The sequence below is a fragment of the Mastigoproctus giganteus genome, chromosome 5, assembly GCF_048544385.1.
Source record: "Mastigoproctus giganteus isolate SK-2022 chromosome 5, ASM4854438v1, whole genome shotgun sequence".
Lineage (NCBI taxonomy): Eukaryota > Metazoa > Arthropoda > Arachnida > Uropygi > Thelyphonidae > Mastigoproctus > Mastigoproctus giganteus.
This window is the reverse complement of record NC_143579.1, coordinates 96841215-96863484: the sequence shown is the minus strand read 5'-3', so window position 1 is coordinate 96863484 and position 22270 is coordinate 96841215. Positions and strand designations below refer to the sequence as shown.

General features: G+C 36.2%; 1 protein-coding gene across 1 annotated transcript in view; it reads left to right on the top strand.

Moving 5' to 3' along the window:
• LanA (laminin subunit alpha) overlaps window positions 1–22270 on the top strand; it is a 1178005-nt gene that overhangs the window by 710391 nt on the left and 445344 nt on the right. Inside the window, exon 35 of the mRNA XM_090374120.1 lies at window positions 5818–5998. Coding sequence (XP_090230246.1) covers window positions 5818–5998 — 181 coding nt within the window. The remainder of the gene's footprint in view (window positions 1–5817; window positions 5999–22270) is intronic.

Here is a 22270-nt window from a genome sequence, read left to right as displayed (position 1 = left end):
TACAATCAGTCCTCGTATAACACGTGCTTACACTACACGAGTTTGATCATACACGATTTATAAATAGGGGAACGATATCATATATAACATGAACCGGAATTTGCTTATGCACGATTCGCCTTTGTGTTTACAAGAAATGGCAGTCGACCACGGAATCACCCCAACTGAATACAACATGATAGGAATGAAGAGAAGATTCTGAAAATGTATTTATGTTTTTGACATTTCATCATAATAACGTAAAAACCCACACAATTCCAGCTATCGGTATTATCGTAAATGCAATTAGATTGAGTTTACTACCAGTTTATAACAGATTCCACTAGCAGAACCACAACTGGAAATAGTTTTTATTGTTTTATGGTAGTAACCCCCAGAAATGTGCTTTAGTAAAATGTGAGGTGTTAATAGTGTATCTCTGCCTTTACAGTGTTGTTTATTCAGTTTCTACAGCTTTGTTTATGTGTACCAAGCGTGCCTCCTCATTTTGTAATTGTGCTTTATTCCCTAAAAATGAGTAAAATACTTAAAAGGTGTGAAAAGGAAGCATCCTGGTGAATACAATATAGATTCGGAGAGAAAAAGAAAAGCAATATAGATAAACAGAGGCAGACTGGGTAAAAAATTCTTACCCGGAAAAATTTGTAGTGGCCTCACACTAGCGTTTATGGCCAAAATCGCACCGGCCTTCGGCCCACCGGGGTTTCCCCGGTAAGGCTTATGGCCAATCCACCTCTGTCGATATAGAAAAATTATGAAATTGTGAAACGCTTTGAGCGAAATGAAAGACCATGTGATATTGCACGTGCTACAGGCCTAAATGAGGCAACACCAAGAATTACAAAGAATACAGAGAAAATAAAAACAACTTTCATAGCAGGAACAACTCGAAGTGTAATTAAAAATCCATTAGGTTAAGACAGAAAGAATTGGAAGAGATGGAATGGCTGTCATCTGTTTGGATAGAAAATCAAACAAAAAACAAGTTTGCTTAGATAGAAGCAAAAGCAGTAGCAATATTTTATTACATAATATCGTAATAAAATACGTAAGTATTTTATTACGATAATTTATTGTGTTTGGTAATGTTTTTGTTACAAATGTGTGTTCAATCTTGGGTGGTCAGCACCTAACCCTATTTTTCCCATAGGGCCTGTTGTTTATATTGCACGATTTTACGTTGCACGAGGGTTTCTAGGAACGCAACTATCGTGCTATACGAGACTGACTGTACCAGAATACCCCAATATTCAAAATAAAATAAAAGATTGGTAGAGTTTGCATGTAAATAAGAATCGAAAATGATAAAGCAGCACTGATCCTCAGAAGTGCAAATGCTCTGTGCAAGGAAGAGCACCACCACTGCCACTGAAGTAAGAATGCCACTTATGAGTAGTGACTATAACCTCCGAAAGGATTGGATTAAGCCTAATTGCAGTAGTAATTTGCTATATTTGTTTTGTGTTAATTAGTGTCTTTTTCCATAGTAGTCCCAGAGACATAATCATGTTTCTCTTTACGGTAGTATTATTTTTGATATAGCCACATAATCCATTGTATTTTCTTTTGCCCCCATTTGTAAGTTTCTTCTTACCATTCTGTTTCTTTAGTTGAATGCCCATGACCACCCAGTTGGTTGTCCACTATACTTTAATTTAATTTGTAATTTGGTTTGCATTAATTATTTTTTTATATAAATTCTGTTTATTATGATTTTAAAATGTTTTGTTTATTTGCATATTTTCATTTAATTTATACTTCACAGTTGGCTGATTCAATGTTTAAATTTACATATTGTTTTTTAAGTTTCTTTGTTCAGGTGATATGGCAACATATGATCAGAATAGTAGGGTTTAAATTGTAATAAATAATTATTTTGAAAAGTTTAATCACCTTTTGGGCATATATTGTTTGTATTTTTGATTAGTTAACATATTAATTTGTGTTTTGCAAATAGATTAAATAGGCTTAGAAGCTTTCATTAGTGTATTTTTTAAATTTAACTTGTGACTTTGTAAGTTACAACTCGCTACTCTTACCACTATCATATTGGTGTTTTGCCTGGAATATATGCCCAAAAAATCACTTTTTTGGGCATATATATCTTTTATATTTAGTGAATTATTTAACTAATTTAGTATTGTGATCGTTACGGTATTGCATAACTTGATAGATGAGGTATAACGTAAACTATATAGTGAATACATATTACTGCATTAGCTTAGTATATTATAGTATTGTATAATCAAGTATCTCATGCTTGTACTTGTTGTGATCCTGAAAGTGTGACAGAGTAACATGTTCCTACATGATAGTATGATTTTAACAATACAAATACTTGTATTGTTGCAATCATACTATTCAACAAATGGCTACAATCAAATGGGTAATTAGGCTATTGTCCTAACCTCTTCCAAACTTTGATTTGGTAGAGTAAGTAGTGGGCGTGAGCATAAATTACATCATTCACGATTATGGTTCTAGCTGTTCGAAATTTAGTAGGTTTCGTCAAAGATGTTTATGCATAAAACTTTCATGCATGCAGGGTAGACGTGTGATTTTTTTTTATTATTATTATTTTTTTATTTTGGCTGATGCTAAATAAGCTTGCTTTTTTGTTTCATATTGCTAAAGCCTAGCTTCCTTGCATCTATTAATCTAATGCAGCTTTCAATGAAAGGGCAGATTTATGTTCATTGACTCCTGCAATATATTTGAAAGTGAGTCAACTGTTTTATCTTCTGAATGCTTTGGTTATATCCTGATCCATGAATCAAAGGAATGAGTGGCCTTGGGAAGTGTTTAATATTAATGCAGTTTAAAAACCGATAGATACTCTTGGTTGCTGATACTCTTGTACAATAAAGGGATATAGCATGGTGTGCCGCCAGTACAGGGATGAGTAAGAACATCATATCGATTTAAATAAATAAAAAAAAAAAAGTTGTAAGACAAGATGGAGTTCATATGCCAATTTTGATTTTGTCAATAGCAGAGACTGTGTAGGTCATGATCCCAATACCAATTGCCTTGTGAATTGTAAAGAGGTATATATACGGAAGTAAAGTTGTAAATATTCAAGGTTTGTAAGTCATAAACTGGCAAATGGCAAGTTCTTACCATATATATTTTTTACCTGTATATTATGTTATAGGGATGAATGCATTTCTTATTACACACACACACACACACATATATATATATATATATATATATATGTGTGTGTGTGTGTGTGTGTGTGTAATAAGAAATTGTTTCTTCTTTTTTACACCTATAATAGGGACCTTTCTGTATTAATCAAATTTGTGTCATTCACAGTTTAATTTTTCTGCTGAAATCCATGGGCGCCTCCGTAGCCAGGTGGGCAGGAGCAGCAGTGCGTAGCACACGCTACTTGATTAGACCGGGGTTCGAGCCCGTGACCACCAAATATGGAGGATGCAGAAAGGTCAGGGAATGACCACCGCATATCCCCAGAGCAATATGGCCTGAGTTGCTAATGCTCCTAAAAACCAAATAACAAACATAACAAACATATGCTGAAATCCAAAATTCACATATAACTAGGCGTTAGTGTTACGGTTAGAGTTAGTGCTGTAAAAATCAGTGGGTATGTTGTTTAGGGTATGGGAAAGCGATTTGTAGAAGAAGAAAAATTAGTTCAAAAATTAATTTGCAAACAACATATAATGATGTTGTTGCCTAGTTATATGTGAATTTTGGATTTTAGCAGAAGAATTAAACTGTGAATGACACAAATTTGTATAATACAGAAAGGTCCCTATTATAGGCGTAAAAAAGAAGAAACACTTTCTGAGGGTGTGGATTGACACAGGAAAAAATGTTACCTTGCAAGCAAACTTTTAGAATATACAACCTCTGAAGTGAGGCCTGAAAATATGTCAACCATGGGGCCTAGGTTCCTACCTAGGCCCCATGGTTGAACCCTTAGTACAGATGCAGATAAACAGTTTGTTCAAAATCTTTTTTTTTCGTAAATAATTATTATTGTATAAAGCTGAGGAGAAAAATATGATTTACTTGTTATTAATCAAATAACGGGTATTTATAAAATAAGTTTTCCTATTCAGGAGACCCTGATGTCAAAACGGTTAGAGTTAGTGCTGTAAAAAATCAGTGGGTATGTTGTTTAGGGTATGGGAAAGCGATTTATAGAAGAAGAAAAATTAGTTCAAATTTCTGCCACCAGGGGAAAAGGCACTGCACATATGTTAAAGTTGTACTTCAAGACACACTGCTTATGCAAATGACGACCTGTTAGATGAAAGCAGAAAGGCCAATGCCACTGTCAGTAATCATTATGGCTCTTACAAAAGAGGATCGTGATCTTTTAGTAAAACTGTTCTACCAGAATAATAGTAACGCTAATGCAGAACTACATGAATATCAGAAACTTAAAGGTTTGCATAAAGGACCTTTGACGTCAGTGGGGCTTCGAAAACTAATAAAGAAATTTGAAGCGACTAGGGAGTTAGGTGTAATTCCAGGCAGGGGATGACCACATATCAGAACAGAGGTAGTAGATGAGGTGGTGGTTGCAATGGTCAGAATGCGAAACACTACCAGTCAGTAGTGCCAGAGATGTGTCAAGAGACTTGAACCTTCCTTGGTCTACTGTATGTAAAGTGCTTCGAATAATTTTATGCTGGTTCCCGTACAAGTTTCACGTAGTGCAAGAACTAAAGTCTTGTGATCAGCAACAACAAATAGACTTTGCTCTATGATTTCTGGCTCGTGTGGAACTTGATGATACATGGGCTCGAATGGTCTTGTGATCTGATGAGCCACATTTCACTGTTCATGGGGCTGTAAATGTACAAAACTGCCGAATATGGTGAACTTCTCGTCCATCTGCTGTGCGTGAAAGATCACTGCAAATTCCATACATTATAGTATGATGTGGATTCACAGCAGAGTTTATAATCAGACCATTTTTCTTTGAAGAGTCTACACCTCATGGCCCTCCAAGGTGTACGGTAACTAGTGCACGGTACTGTACTCTTCTAAGAGATCACATTATTCCCACTCTGCAAGAAAAGGCAATGCTTGGAGACTGTAGTGTTCATACAAGATGGTGCCCCTCCCCATGTTGGTCATCAAGAGAAGGTACTACACCTTTCAACATTCGGAAATGATTGCATTTCTAGAAATTTTCCACAGTTCTGGCCAGCCCGATCCCCAAATCTCAATCCCTGTGATTTCTGGCTATGTGGATACCTGAAAGACAGAGTCTACCGTGGCAGCATAGAGACACTTCTTGATTTGAAAGCAAGCATTAAATAGCATGTAACCAACATCCCCAATGAGATCAATGCAAAAGTGTTTCACGCAGTCCTCTGTTTTCAGAATGTTATCTCAAGTGAAAGAAAGCACATAGAACAATATCTGTAGATTTCTAAGTTCTGATATTTAAATCCAATCCTACGTTTAGTATTCCATCTCATATTTACAGTGCCACTTTCTCCCCTGGTGGCGGAAATTTGAACTAAGTTTTTTTATTCTACAAATTGCTTTCCCATACACTAAATGATATACCCACCAATTTTCACAATGCTATCTCTAACCTTTTTGACATTAGGGTCTCCTGAATAGGGAAACTTATTTTATAACCATCCAGTATATCATGTCTGGTATATGATTTTTGGTTTTATCATTCAGAATTATTTTTCATGTATACTATCAACCCATTTACTTAAAATTGGAACTCAAAATTATGTTTTTATTACACAAATTTTGATTTCTAAATATGTGTTGTTGTATATTTTCAATAAAATCCGTAACCATTCCTTTATATAGCCAAACCACTGGGGATTTAGGAGCTGTGCTGGTTGTCGCCCATGTAATTGTGGTCCTGCATCTGAAAATGAACAGTGTGATATAGAAAATGGGAAATGTCTGTGCAAACCTGGAGCAGCAGGAATTACATGTGATGTTTGTGAACCTGGATATTGGCAGTATTCAAGTAGTGGATGCATATGTAAGTAGAAAACAGATAAAACAAAATGGCATAATTGTGACATAAATGTTTAGATATTTTAATGTTTACAATAAATAGATTCACTTGAATTTCATTCAAGTGAATACATTTAACTCACTGATATTTCTAAATTGACAATATTGAAGAAATGTTAAAATAAAATAAAATTTATTTTATTAAAGATCATAAGTGATATAATTTCTTTTATATCATCTATATAATATTTGTAGATTATTTTATTCAGTTTCATATCATAATGACTGTCAAATCTAGGAGCATGTCAGGATATTGCAGGACCATGTTAATATTTTCTTCCCTGATAATGATTTTATCACTGAAGGGCAGAAAGTGCTGATTCTACAAGGAAGTATCTATTTTCGGTGATTATTGTCAGGGAAAAAGGAAATATATTATGCAAAAAAGAATAGATGGAATAGCACCACAGTTTGTTTGACAAAGGCAAAAGTTAATGATGTTGTAGAGCGTTTATCACCTTTTATGGGCACAAATATGAAATCTGAAGATTTGCATAACTGGTATTGGGCAGGCAAGGTTGAGAAAAAGCCATGAGCTAAGAGATTAAGTTTGAAAGTGCCTAGAATTTCGCTGTGATATGATAGGAGAGATTACACAATGAGAGCTTTGTCAGTCAATTCAGCCCTTGCATGACTATACAAGGTTCATGAGGTAGAATTTTTCTCAGAATGGTCTGTGTTTGTTATCTGAAGAGACTCTTTTTACAGAGATGAGATATACTAAATAGAAGAGGCATAAGAATATTTGCTGATGCTGTTGAGACAGTGTTAGGCAGATTAGAAAACTGATAGTTTCGGGGAACACGCACACACACGCATACACACACATGCACACACATGCACACACTAATTTTTAACAGTAGCTGCAAACATAGGTTAATTTGATTCTTGCAGTGCTTCTATTGGGACATTCAACAGCACTTGCAAAGCAAGGTGATATGGAATTTCAAACCCTTCTTTTCAAGGTACGTGATGAGGTATATTCTTGTAGGCAAAAATATATGAGTATGTTCCTAACACTATAACACGTATATTTGATAGATTTGAAGTATTGCTTAAGGCATCCAATATAGACATTATAAGGATATCAGAAACATAATGCCAGTCAAATGCAGCAGATGCAGAATTTGAATTTGATGAGTACAATGTGCACAGAAAGGAGTGACAAGACGGGGGGGGGGGGGATACAATCATGCTCTTGATTAAGAAGCACACAAACAGAATCTAAGGCATTGTCTCCCCTTGACATGGAGCCCCAGGTGCCAAGCAAATTCAAGGTCAAGTGGTTCTAGTGCGAATCAAATAGTGATCTTTCTCAGAGATAAAAGTTCTGTTAAGTTATGTCGTTTTCTATCAGCAGTTCATTTATCATAAATCAGTTCTACACTTGTAAAGTATCAAGTAAGAACAGAGAAAGGAAATTCACCTTTCTTTTTGTTATATATATTAAATTCTTTACTAACCCTTCTAACCGCTTTGCCTCCCCGTGGTGGGGCCGGTAACCTTGGCAGAAAAGTCCTCTTGCCAAGGGCAAAAAAGAGCAAACATAGCAAATATAGACCATATTGAAATGGAAAAACAACAACCCAAAGAGACTGAAGACTGATTGGGTGGAGCAACCCTGCCAATCTTTCTTAATCTTCCACTCTCTTGTAACCACCCTATGAATAAATTATCTCCTTTTGTTATATAGAAATATCTGGAGGATTTTGCAGGGTCTCCCAAGATGGTGAAGAGACTTCAATCAGGAGACTTACTTATCGAAACCATGAATCTAAGACATTCTGAAAAGCATTTACAACTAACAAGCTTTGCTGGAATTCCTGTGAAAATATCTTCCCATGCAACCCTAAATTCATCTAAGGGTGTCGTATCAAGTTGGAATTTATTGTCACCGAGAAAGAAATAACCCAAGAACTTCAGGGACAAAACATAATTGAAACGAAACGAATTATGATTAAAAATGATAATCAACTGGCACCTACCAGAAATATTATTCTTACCTTCAATACGCCAAACTTACCCTCCTCTGTAAAAGCAGGTTATTTATTTTGTCGCATTCGCCCATACATTCCCAACCCTTTATCATGTTATAAATGCCAAAAGTATGGGCATTCTCAAACTGTATGTAGAGGAATTCCTGTCTGCCCCAACTGTGGGTCCTCAGACCATATACAAAATGACTGTACTGCTACAAAAATGACATGTCCAAATTGCAAAGGCGACCATCCTGCATATTCCAAGACATGTGAAAAGTGGAAAACAGAGAAAAAAAATAGTAAAATACAAGGTTGAGAACAAAGTCAGTTACCAAGAAGCAAGAAAACTAGTTGCACCAACTATAAACCAAAGTATTACCTAGGCAAATTCTGTAAAAAAATATCAAGCAGTCTCCATTCAAACTGATGTCACAGTTATTTGTTATTTGGTTTTTAGGAGCATTAGCAACTAAGGCCATATTGCTCCGGGATATGCGGTGGTCACTCCCTGACCTTTCCGCATCCTCCGTATTTGGTGGTGATGGGCTCGAACCCCGGTCTAATCAAGAAGCGTGTGCTACGCACTGCTGCTCCTTCCCACCTGGCTACGGAGGCGCCAGATGTCACAGTCCCTACTAATAAATCGATTTCTGATTGGGCTAGAAATATCCTCTCTGAGATACAACCAACTGTACTCAAGCAACAATCCAAGACCACAGACCAAGCAAATAATACACCTCTGACAATACCAGCATTATCTCCTCTACCAGTGATTGCTACCACATCTTGTATTACAAACTCAAATGCTAAGAAAAATATTCAGGACACAACCATGGACACAGATGGCAGATCTATACAGGAAGATCCTATTTTAGAAATCCATGTGGAAGAAGATGGAATGGACACTGGTCAGCCAGTTTTCCAAAAAAAAGACAAGACAAACAAAAATTGGAACGTCATAAACCAGTCACCTTCAAAAAGCAGTCAGAATCAGCTCCATCAACTAAACGCAAATAATGCCTTGTATTTTACAATGGAACTGCAGAGGCTTTCGTCGCAATACAGACGATATCCAAGATCTAATTAATCGATTTTCTCCAGCTGCCCTTTGTCTCCAGGAAACCTACCTAACCTTGCAAATTTCTCCTTCGATAAAGAACTATTGCCTTTATCGAAGCAATCGTAATACAAGAAATGCTGCCCATGGTGGTGTAGCAATCCTGATAAATTCAAAGATCCAAACTAAGCATATTCCACTTCAAACTGAAATAGAAGCTGTTGTTGTGCATATAATGCTCCATATTGCAATAACACTAGCATCAATCTACTTACAGCCAAACCATACTTACTGTTTAAAAGAACTTGAAGACCTCCTTATACAGATACCTCCACCTCTCTGTATGTTAGGGAATTTCAATGGGCACCACCCCTTATGGGGCGATCCTAAATTAGATAGACGAGGTTGACTCATTCGGAGATTTTTAGAGGCACTAAACCTTGCCATACTCAATACTGGCACACGCGTTCGGCTCCCAACTGGACATACCTCAGCAATAGATCTCTCCATCTCTTCTCCATTACTGGTCCCAACCATAGAGCCGTATGTTTTAGATGATCCAGTGGGTAGTGATCACTTCCCAATCATATGCAACCTATTAATAGCACAGACTTCTCCAACTCAACCCTGCAGAAAATGGAAATTTGCCCAAGAAAACTGGGCAAAATTCCAGTCATCAATATACCTTTTGATGAGAAAAAAATCCGTCTGCAGCCTATCGATGATGTGACAGGATACATCACATCACATCACATCACATCTCCTAAATGTGGCTAAAGACACAATACCACTATCAAATCCCCCTGATCATAAGCATTATAATTTTTGGTGGAATGAGGAATGCACAAAAGCAAAAAAAGCAAAAAATAAAGCCTTGAATTTGTTTCGGCAAAATCCAACAACAGCCAATCTAATAAAAATTATAAGAAGTCAAAGGCAAAAGCACGTTTCATACAAAGGCAAGGCAAGCCAAGAAAGAATCCTGGATCTGTTTTGCATCAAGCATTAACAAAAACACTGACACCAAATTAATATGGAAAAAAAATTAGACAGCTTTCTGGTAAGTTTCCTACGAAACCTTCTCCAATCCTTTCCTGGAATGGGGAAGATCTGTCTAAACCTTTGGATATTGCAAATGCTATGGGCAACACTTTTGCCGAAGTGTCAGCGCATTCAGCTTATATTCCATCATTCCAAAGAATTAAAAACACTGCAGAACAGTTTTCTATTAACTTTCAAACTGCTCTCATTCTGCCATATAACAAACCTCTGCAATATTCTGAACTCTTGCATGCCATTGAAACAGCTCACAATGGTGCTGCTGAACTAGATGGGATCTATTATGTCATGCTACAACATCTTGATCTTGGCATCATTGTACTGTTTTGGCATTCCTAAAGCTTGGAAAAGATCCAACCAATCCCTATAGCTATAGACCAATATCCCTCTCAAGCTGCCTCAGAAAAATCCTTGAAAAAAGTGTCCACAGTAGACTCGTCTTTATCATTGAGTCCGAACATTAATGAGCCATAGTCAATATGGCTTTCGTCAAAACAGGTCATGCTTGGATCTTATGATGAAGGCTGAATTTGCCATTCGTAATGCCTTTGTTAAACATGAACATCTAGTATTGGTTTCAATAGATATAGAGAAGGCTTTTGACACCACCTGGCAGCATGGTATACTTAGAAATCTATACTCTCTTGGTCTGCCCGGCAACCGTAGGCAGAGGTGAAGGTGATTCTTGCACAACTTCTATTAGAATAAGTAGCGACGTGGAGCGTGGGGTGTTGGGGGTTTCAGGGATGGATGGCAGTCATCCTGAAATAGGTGGATATATGGGATGTGTTAGGGTAACTAAGAATAGGAGTAGGAGCGTGTATGCTTGCATGTATACCAATGCTAGAAGTATAGTAAATAAATTTGATGAATTTGAAGTGTTGGTCAAGACATCAAAGGCAGATATTGTTGGGATAGCAGAGACGTGGTGTCACACAGATATAAGGAATGCCAGCTTCGTGGATGTCAGGCCTAACAAAGTTTCTAAAATAAGAGCAGACCTCATCATCTGTGGCTGTTCAGCCTATGTTTTGGACAATTGTGATCTACCAGCCCATGAGCTTGCCACACATCTGAGACCACCCCCCATAGTGACGAGACAATCTCTACCGCATACATCCCATATTACCCAGGCACTTCATAACACGTTTCTAAGATCCTACATGGGTACCGGATAAAGTTCCTGCAGCTTCCCAGTAGAGGAGTGCAATCTCTTGTCTTGTGAGTGAAGACACCCATCCCCCCCCCCTTTTGCGCAGCAGTGCAATATACCGTATCAATTGCCATGATTGTGGCAGCTGCTATGTGAGGGAAACTGCCTGAAGACTCCATGACCGCATCTCAGATCATGAAAGGGCCATTCAATCGGCTGCCTCTGCACATTCTGCAGTTGCAGAGCACTACTGGTCCATGCATCATGACCTCAACTCAGACGTGATACTGGGGTTGTTGACCAATCACGCCAGTACCATCAATGACTGTGGCTTGAGTCACATCATATATCTGGTTGCCATAGTGTTTTCAATCACAACAGAGGTATGCGGTTGCACCCAATCAATAGAGGCTGTAGTGTTGCATTGTGACAAGTGCTGGCACTCAGCTCATGTCTGCATCCTACATTCGCAGCAACAATTACTTAGTTCTGCCCAGTAAATGACAGAACAATTACTTAGTTCTGCCCAGTAGATGTGCATTACATGCACGTCTTTGTGCATGCTCTCTGTTTGCCTGACATGGCCACATTCAGCACATTCTATATGTAACGTTTTTATGTATTTTCCTAGGTGAATAAGAGATACCTAATCTCAAAAGCTTCTATTTATTTATCCCATTTTATTTTATGCCTTTGCAGCCGTATTAAACTTAGATACCATGTTTTCCAGTTGACTGTATTCTTTATTTATGACAAAAGCCTAAGGTATATATGAACTCGTCTGTGATCAAGTCACAACGGAGGTTAGGCAGGCAAAATCAGGTTACAAGAAATCTTTGGCAGAGAATGCAATGAAAAACAGCAAAGGCTTCTTTACTTATGTAAATTCTAGAAAGATGGGGATGAATCAGATTGGTCCACTTCTTATCGATGGTTCGCCTGTTGATGATCCTGCTCAGATAGCTGGCAAAGTGAATTAGTGTTTTACATCTACATTGACACATGAGGAATTCTGCAAGGAAGTGGAGGACAGAAGCTTCTTAAACTCTAAAATGGAACTTAATGATTTTGTAATAACTGAAAGTAAAGTGGAGGAGAAATTGTTGAAGTTAAACATAAGAAAATCACCTGGGCTGGATGGGATCTATCCAGGTATATTAAAGGAAGTAAGCAAACCATTAGCCATAATTATGAGAGCATCATTGGGACTCAGGGGAGGTTCCCACTGACTGGAGATGTGCAAATGTATCGCCAATTGACAAAAAGTGATCTAATGGTAACCCGCGTAATTACAGACCTGTTCATTAACTTCTGTTCCAGGGAAAATAAATGAGTCACTGATTAAAGAAGCAGTGCTAGATCTTCTAGACAAGACTGCAGATATAGTTCAGACACAGAATAGGTTTGTTAATGGGATGTCTTTCATAGTATCCAATTTGATTAGATACTATGATGTGGTCACAAAGGAAATGGAAGCAAAAAATAATTTTCATATCATATACTTGGATTAGCATTAGCAAAGGCACATGATGCAAGAAAGCAAGCTTATATAGCATCAGCAAAAAAAAAAAAAAAACCTTATTTCACCCATCCACTCGCTCTAAATGTTTGTCTTCTGCCTTGACTCTATTTAAGCTATCAACTTCTACAATGACAGATGGAAGTTTGTTCCACCAATCAACCACCTGCTGGCTAAAGGCAAACTTACGCACATCTATCCTACAACCGTCTTTCCTCAATTTGAATTTATGCCCTCTCAGGTGATTATTCTGAGCAAGAGGAAGAATCCCATCAGCATTGAGCATGCTCAAACCATTCAAGGCTTTATACACCTCAATCAGATCACCTCGCAGTTAAGCTTTTGATACTGTTGCACATGGAAGACTACTGTACAAATTGGAGCAGTATGGAATTAAGGACAAGTTGCTACAATGGATAAAAGGATGGTTGAGTGGGAGAGTGGTAATCAATGGACACTGCTCTTTTTGGACTAATGTTAGTCTACAAATATACAAAATAACTATAGGCCAAACCTAGGTTCAGTGGTGGGCCCATTGTTGTTTTGTATATTTATCAATGATATTGATGAAGGTATATCAGGCAATTCGAAAATTGTAGATTTCTTAAAGTACCATTTATAACTGACACAATATAATTTAATTTATTATGATACTCACCTTTTTATAATCTGCATTGATGTTGGAATAAAATGGATGATAATTTTAAATTTAAGTTAGCGTGAATAAGTTAGGATTTAAAAACAGAATTTAAATGTGCACAAGGAAGTAGAAGTGCACGTCTTTGTCCTTGGTTGTCAGTGTTGAAATTTGAAACAATTGAAGTTATATGGTTTACTCTCACACGCACTTACTCTCATTCTACCATTGCCAACTGAAGACGTGTAAAACGAAAGCCACTTATCATGGCTATTGGCCTTCTGTATCCAACCATATAACTTCAATTGTTTCAAATTTCAACATTGACAACCAAGGACGAAGACATGCACTTCTATTTCCTTGCGCACATTTTAATTCTGTTTTTAAATCCTAACTTATTCACGCTAACTTAATTTAAAATTATCATCCATTTTATTCCAACATCAACAGCAGACTATAAAAAGGTGAGTACCATAATAAATTAAATTAAGCTACGCTGTTATATTGTGTCAGGTATATCAGGCTTAATATCGTAGTTTGTAGATGATACAAATGTTGGCATGGTTGTTAATGACAGTGTGCCTTTGCAACAGGATCTTGAAAATATGGGCAGACGGGCTGAGAAGTGGACAGAAGTTTAACATTGACAAATGCAAAGTACTGCATATGGGTAGCAGTAACCCCAGATTAACGTACTAACTCTATCGTACTACACTCAGGGTAGTGGAGAATGAAAAAGACCTGGGGGTAATTGTGCACTCAAATATGAAGTTTTCAGAGTAATGTAGACAGGCTGCGAGAGTAGCGCATGGTGTCTTGTCAATGATATACAGAAATTTTGCTAGCAAGAATAATTAAGTGATTGACCCCTTGTATAAGGCAATAGTCAGGCTACACCTTGAGTACTGCATACAGGTCTGGGGGCCTCATTTTAGCAAGGATGTGGAGTGGCTAGAATGAATACAGAGAAGGGCAACAAGATTGGAGAGGAATAAAGTGGTGCTTTTACCAATAAAGACTTGTGTTTTGCAAATTGCAGCGGCTGTAGACTAGACACCTGCAAGGTGATCTGATTGAGGTGTATAAGACATTAAATGGCTTGAGCAAGCTCAATGCTGATGGGATTTTTAGATATGTGGAAATTTGCCTTTAGCCAGCAGATAGTTGATTACTGGAACAAATTTCCATCTGTAGTAGTAGTAGTAGTAGTAGTGGCACGTGATGCAAGAAAGCAAGTGTAGGAGCTTATGCAGCATCAGCCAAAAAAAAAAAAAATCACACCATTCCCTCCAAATGCCTGTCCAGTTCCTCCTTAAATTTATTTAACCTATCAACTTCCACAACGACAGATGGAAGTTTGTTCCAGCAATTAACCACCCGCTGGCTAAAGGCAAATTTCCGCACATCTATTCTACATCTGTCTTTTCTTAATTTGAATTTATGCCCTTGTAGGTTCGTAATCTGAACAAGTGGAAGGATCCCATCAAAATTCAGCGTGCTCAACCCATTCAAGGCCTTATAGACCTCAATCAGATCACCACGCAGGTGCCTGGTCTCCAGCCACTGCAATTTGCAGAACTTAAGCCTCTCTTGGTAAGAGGATCCCTTCATTCCCCTCACCAATCGTGTTGCTCTTCTCTGTACACGCTCAAGCAAATCTACATCCTTCCTAAAATGAGGCCTCCAGACCTGTACGCAGTACTCAAGGCGTGGCCTGACCATTGCCTTATACAGAGGGACAATCACCTCCTTTTCCCTGCTTGCAAAATTCCTATATATCATTGACAAAACCCCATGACCTGCCCTAGCAGCCTGTCTGCATTGCTCAGAAAACTTCATATCTGACTGCACAATTACTCCCAGGTCTTTTTCATTTTCTACCACCTTAAGTGTAGTACCACACAGTTGGTACGTTTCTCTGGGGTTACTTCTACCCATATGCAGTACTTTGCATTTGTCAAGGTTGTGTGGAAGCTGATAGCTTAAATTAATTCAAGCAAGAATTGGACAAATATTTGGAGCAAATGGATGGGTGAAATGGGAAACTTTTTTTTTTTTCCCTGATGCTGTATTAGCTTGCTTTCTTGCATCGTATGCCTCTACTAATGCTAATACCTGCTGATGAGTGGTACATTTATCAGTAGGGGTGAAGTTTTCAGTATCTTCCTATCTAACCATAATTCATAGATTTAAGTGGGATTTGAGATCTGCTGCAGAACAGTAGTTAAGTAACTTGGGTGTAAATTGAATTGCGTGACAACTGTCATCCACAGAAACAGTCTCATTATGATTGCAGCTTTTTTATTATGCAGTTAAGCGTGCAGTTAATTTATTCCAGTCTCATTGTTATTTCAATGTCAGTTTCGATTCTAGAGTCCAGCATTCCAGATCCATGTGTAAGCAGCACATATTTATTTTTTTTATGTGTAAATAGATGTTGCCATATAGCAGACATATTTGTGTATATAAATTTTGGTGTTCAGTTGAAACATCACTGTTAGAGCAGATTAAAGAATTTACATATTGTGAACTAAATATAGACATCCATTAGACAGAGGCATAGGAGGGATAGAAGCATTTAGGGGACAGCCATCCTGGGTAGTGGGTGACACACTGGCATTGGGTATTAGCCTGGACACACCATGAGTCACAGAAAAGAAAAATTGGAGGACAAAGATGTGCTTAGCGAAGCCGTTTGTTCCAAGGCCCCATGTGGTGTGACACTCCCCCACCCCATCCCTGGAACTAAATAATTCTGAGATTGGAGACAGTGCCGCTGAAGCTGATGGTTGGAGTAGTGACCACGATTCTGTTATAAACAAAATAAACTGGCAAATGGTTTTAGTGAATTTTCTCCCTTCTTGTTGGTGATATATATATATATATATATATATATATATATATATATATATGTATATAAACTGTTTAAACAATGACAAAAGAATCAAAATCATTATATCCTCATTTATGAATAAGATTTAATTAATGATCCTATGTATCATTAAATGATTAAATTTTTTTATAAATCTTTATTGTTCTGAACATAGTCTATAATATTAATAATAGTATTTCATTATGTAGCACTTGATATAAAATTTCCATTTTAAGTTTCCTGTTTGACTTACAAATATTATTTCTGTATTTTTAAGTAATAAAATGCAATGCAGTTAATATTTTTGAGAATAGTGAAAACCTGAGCACTTCGACCTGCATAGATTAAAATCTATCCTTAATTTCTATAATGGAAATACAGATAATTTTCAGGTGTTTTGTGGTTCTTGTACAACTTCTTCAGTGAGTGGTTGCTGTCTTTATTATAATGAATGTGGGTGCGAAGTTGAAGTGTAATAAAGACAAAAATTTGTTCATTGAAGAAGTGGTAAAGGAAGTACTCTAAAAAATGTCTGAGAATAATCTGTATTCCTTCAAGAAATTAATGACAGATTTCACATTACTCATGCTCAAGTGCTTCGATTTTCACAATTTTCATTTTGATTTACCTGTGCACTTTACTATTAAAATAACAACTTGTTACTATTTTTAAAGAGAAATGTATTAATATGCCTAATAGGCTAAAATATGCCTATTAGCTTATAAAGACATTTCTTAATACTATTACTACTAATAGTTATATGCTGAAAACCTATATCTTTATTTCTTATTCAATGTCAATGAATTACTAAAATATTTTCTATAATTGTTGTGCATCAGGTGACTCAATTATTTAGAAGCTGAAAGCCATGTCTCTGAATATATTACAAAAAACATCTATCATGAGATTTTAAAAAAAAAATTGTAAATGCAAAAATGAATTTTTAAAATGGATGATAGTAGTCATTGCATTATGATGAGTAATGAAAGATTAAAGGTGATTACAGTGGTCATAGACAGTTCATTTCTTTTCTTTTTATTCCAGTTTTTTTTCATTGTGGCAATTGACATTAGCAACTGGAAATTCTAAATGGAGAGTGTTCGGTTAAGAAACCACTAAGCCAATAGTTATATATAGTGGACCAATGAACCACATCGATCCATTAGATATTGATGGCCTAACTATTGATGACCTTTTTCAAGTTGCTAACAAACTGAATAAATGTATTTTTTCTATACTCACATGTGAAAATGTGAAACAGTTTTTAGGGATGGTGATATCTGAAGTATACCTCATTCTAACTAGGAGCTAATGATTTTGTGATAACTATGAGGAAAGTATAACAGAACTTGTTAAATCTGGCAGCTACTGTGATGTGATCACAAGGGAACTAGACACAAAAATTAATTTTGTTATCACGTACTTAAATTTCAGTAAAGCCTTTGATACTATTCCACATGAAAGATTGATATGCTAATGGGAGTAGTGTGGCATTTGGGATGGATTACTCCTTTGAATAGAGGGAAGGTTTGAGTGGCAGGAAAAACATATCCACTAATAATATTGTTTTGTTGTGAAGTAATATTATTAGTGGAGTTCCTCAGGGTTCAGTGTGGGCCACCTACCCCTTTTCAGTATTTATTAATGATATTGAAGAAAGCATATCAAGTTTAATGCCGAAGTTTGCTTTTGACACAAAAGTTGGATCAGGTATTTAATGACAGAAATCAGGGTATGCTGCTGCTGCTGCTACTACTACTATAAGGCATAGAGAATTACATAGATAGGCTGAGAAGCAGCAATTGAGATTTAACATTGATAAATGCATGGTACTGCATATGGGTAGCAGTAATCCCAGGATAACATTCCAATTGGGTGGTACTACACTTAAAATGGTTGAGAATAAAAAATACCTCTGGGTAATTGTACAGGCTTCTAAGGCAACTCATCAGGTTTTGCCAATTATATATATATATAGAGAGAGAGAAATTTTGCCAGCAGTGACAAGGAGGTGATTATCCTGTTGTATATCGCAACGTTTTCTAGTTATTCAATCCAGATTCCTTGCTTCCAGATACCACAATTTCTAGAACTGAATTCTTTCTTGGTACACCCTTTTGTGCCCCAGATAATCTGGCTATTCTTGTTTGCACTATTTACATCAACCTACATCTGACTTAAAATTAGGTTTTGAAACCTGAAAGCAGTATTTAATATGTTGCTAATCATTGCTTTATACAATGGCAGATTGTAAAATATATTAACTGAGAACACTCTTTCATTGCTATTGTTATGATCAATTTGATGACTGTGCACTTTGATAGAATAATCATTCCTTTATTGGTATTTATGTAATTTTCATTTTATCTCATTTCATTTTTGTGCAGCAAAGTGTTTCCTGAACTGTTTAGGCTAAGTTTCTGTTACTGTTCAACAGATAGTTGTGATAGTTTGATTTTTAAAAGTGGTGAAGTTGTAGAGAAGGACCAGCAAGGAGTGTGTGTGTGTGTGTGTGTGTGTGTGTGTGTGTGTGTGTGTGTGTGTGTGTGTGTGTGTGTGTGTGTGTGTGTGTGTGTGTGTGTGTGTAATGCCAAAATTTGCAGATTATGTGAAAATTGGGAGAGTGGTTAATGATCAGCAACAAGCATTACTCATTCAAGATGATCTTGATTGGCTGGCTTCAAGTATGGTTAGAAAAGCGGCAGCTATGTTTTTATGCAGCAAAATGCAAGGCCTTTCTTTAAGGGAATAGTAACTGCAAAATAACTTGTTAGAGTTGAATAAAAAACAGCAGAGAAAGAAAGAAATTTAGGAGTTTAAGATATCACTGGACATGAAGAAATTCTGAGCAGTGTTGAAAGGTGGAAAGGAAACCTATTATGGTGTCTTATGGGCCTTCCTTGCCACCTCTTAACATTTCCCTATCTAGAGACAGGAAGTCATAATCACACTATATAAAGAAATTGTAAGCTCACTCTTGAAATATTTTGGCTGATTAACGATTGAAAGGATCCAAAGATGGGTTGATTTGCTTATTAAGACTGCAAAAGGGCACCCATATGAAGAAAGCCTTCGATGTATGAGCTGTATTATGGGAAGCTTTCTTTTAGTCGACTAGTTGTTAATTACTGGAATAAGTTACCTCCATGTGTAGTTGACATTAATAGCTTGGGGAAATGCAAAGGTCAGCTAAGCAGTTACCTATATGAGGAGGGGAGATGAAAAACGTATCTTGCACATCTTCCTTTTTTTTTTTTTTAATGTATTTTTTGTTTTCGTTTATTTATTTTTTATTTTTATTTAATTATATATATATATATATATTTTTTGTTTAAATATTTATTTCCAGCTATCGAATTCCAGCTATCGGTATTATCGCAAATGCAGTAGGATCGAGTTTACCACCTATTTATAATTAGATTACACTAACTGAAAAGCCCGATAAACCGGGAACTGGAAATTGTTTTTATTGTTTTATGTTAGTGACCTCCAGAAATGTGGTCCTCTGCTCATGCTGTCATGCCTCATGAAATTTCTGTTCAAACAGGAGAATGTGAGCTCCTGAAAACATGAGTCAGCCTACAGTATCACCTGTTATCTTGTGAATACAGCTAATGACATGTCTCCGACCAATGCAACTACAGTAAATGGGAAATATAGCTGTCACACATTTGATGTTTGATATTTTTTAAGCTTCGTAAACTTGTATGTATTGCTGTGCAGGTCATCATATTCAGCTTGGTGCCGGGTTTTGCATTCACCTAGTGTTACTCACACAAAATCACGCATGTATAACACAAAATAATCGTGTTATACTCACATTGTTCTCTAATATATTAGTTGCGTTGTGAAAATGCACATTATAGCCGAACTGACTGTATATAAAAATAGGCTGCATAAGAATTAAATGTGTCCTTTCATTTCCCCTCCCCCCTTGTAAAATACCAATATATGAAAGCTGTATTGATGTTTTTTATGAACAGGAAAATCTAAAAGGAGTGTATTAGGTTCATTTTAACCTCATACATAAGCATGACCTGAATTTCAGTATGGAGAGAAGTGGGGGGTTCAAAAATTATTCTCAAATATTGGTATTATTTTATGGTAAATATTTAGTATGTAAATGTGCATTTATTAATACACATTTACATACTAAATGTGTATTATGCACTGCGGCTTTGACATACTGCAGGTGTTGGAGAACACTTAACACTCCAGTTATAAGCCACCCACTTATGGCCAAAAAAAAAATTTAACAGTTTTTTTTCCCAATTTTTTAATATGAACACATATTAACTAAATGGTATTTACTATTAATAGCTTGCTTAATGGAAAATATTTTTATGGTAAACAAATTTCATTTCACCCATTTTTTTATTATTAATAATTTTTTACCCCATGGATAAATGGATTAAATTTATGAAACAACAAAGCCACCATTAGTATATATTTTTTTAATTCTCAGTTTCAAAAGAAAAATATTAAAATTTTTAATCTTTTTATCTATTTATTTTCTCATCTAAACCCCTGTTGGGTTTAGGATAGATGAGCTCTCCATCTTCTTCTTCTTGTTTGATTTGTATCTGGTTTCATATACAGCAGACTCTTGATTTACTGGGATCGGATTAACCGAGAAGCAGATAACCAGGACACTTCAAGACTACAAATTTTAAAAAATATCAAAAAAAAAAAAAAAAAAAACAACCAGAAATCATAAAATTTAAGTAATAACTAGAATAGGTATAAACAGATGTTTTTCAAATCATCAAGAAGTGGCATTATTATTATTATTAGCTACATGGTGCAAGGAAGCCTGAGGCTTAAGCTGCACCAGCGAAAAAAAAAAAAAAAAAAAAAAAATCCCCGAGTTACCCTGAGAGAGAGTGTCAAAAGTAGAAGGGAATCACCAAGAAAGAGAAGAATGATTATATCCAGCACAGGAGCCTGGGTGTGCCAAGCCCATACTCACAAGATGTGAACCCCTGGGGTACAAGTCATCATTGGGAGATTAGTGTACCTATTATCTTGCAACCTCCACTGTCTTCACACCCGCCACTCAAAAGAAAAAAAAAAAAAAAGAAAAGAGAGACAAATGTTTAGTTTGTTTTAGTGTGTTGCATTGATTGTTTTGTTTCGTTAATTTCAAGCTTATGTCAAGGATGTCAGATTTTTTTTTTTATAGTAACTTTTCTTCTTCTTCTTCTTCTTCTTCTTCTTCTTTTTTTTTTTTTTTTTTTTGTTTAGAAATCACGAAAATGATGGGCAAACACAAGAGTTGCGCTTTCAATTAAACAAAAACTTGAAATTATTCAAAAGTTTGAAAAGGGTGCATCTCTTAAATCTCTAAAGAACCATTATAATGTTGGTGACCAAACCATACTCGACATCGTAAAAAATAAAGGAAAGCTATTAAATTTCAAATCAACATCGTAAAAAATAAAGGGAAACATCTTATTGAATACGCGAGTAGTGCGTGGTAAGTTTGTTTGTTTTTAATTTATCGGCATACTTTTTACTTAGGTTGTTGAACATTTTTCGATGCAGTAAGTCCCCGACTTATGTTATTTATATATTTTTTATGACTTAAGATTTCAGTGAAGGGGACACACATTTCATCATAATAACCCACAGAATTCCAGCTATTGGTATTATCGCAAATGCAATTAGATCCAGTTTACTACCCTTTTATAATGAATTGCACTAGCAGAAAAGCCCAATAACCCGGAAATTGAAATTGTTTTTATTTTTTTTTATGGCAGTGACCTACAGAAATGAGCTTTAGTAAAATATGAGCTTGTGTGGGGTGATAATAGTGAGTATCCTCTGAAGGCCTTAACCCTCTGAAATTCTTTTCAGAAAATTTAATTTTGACTGTTATCTTGGTGCCGACTAAGAGAATAAGTGACAGCAGTACTAGTAATTCTATCAAGAAAAGGAATGCGCTCAGCTACACTATGCACT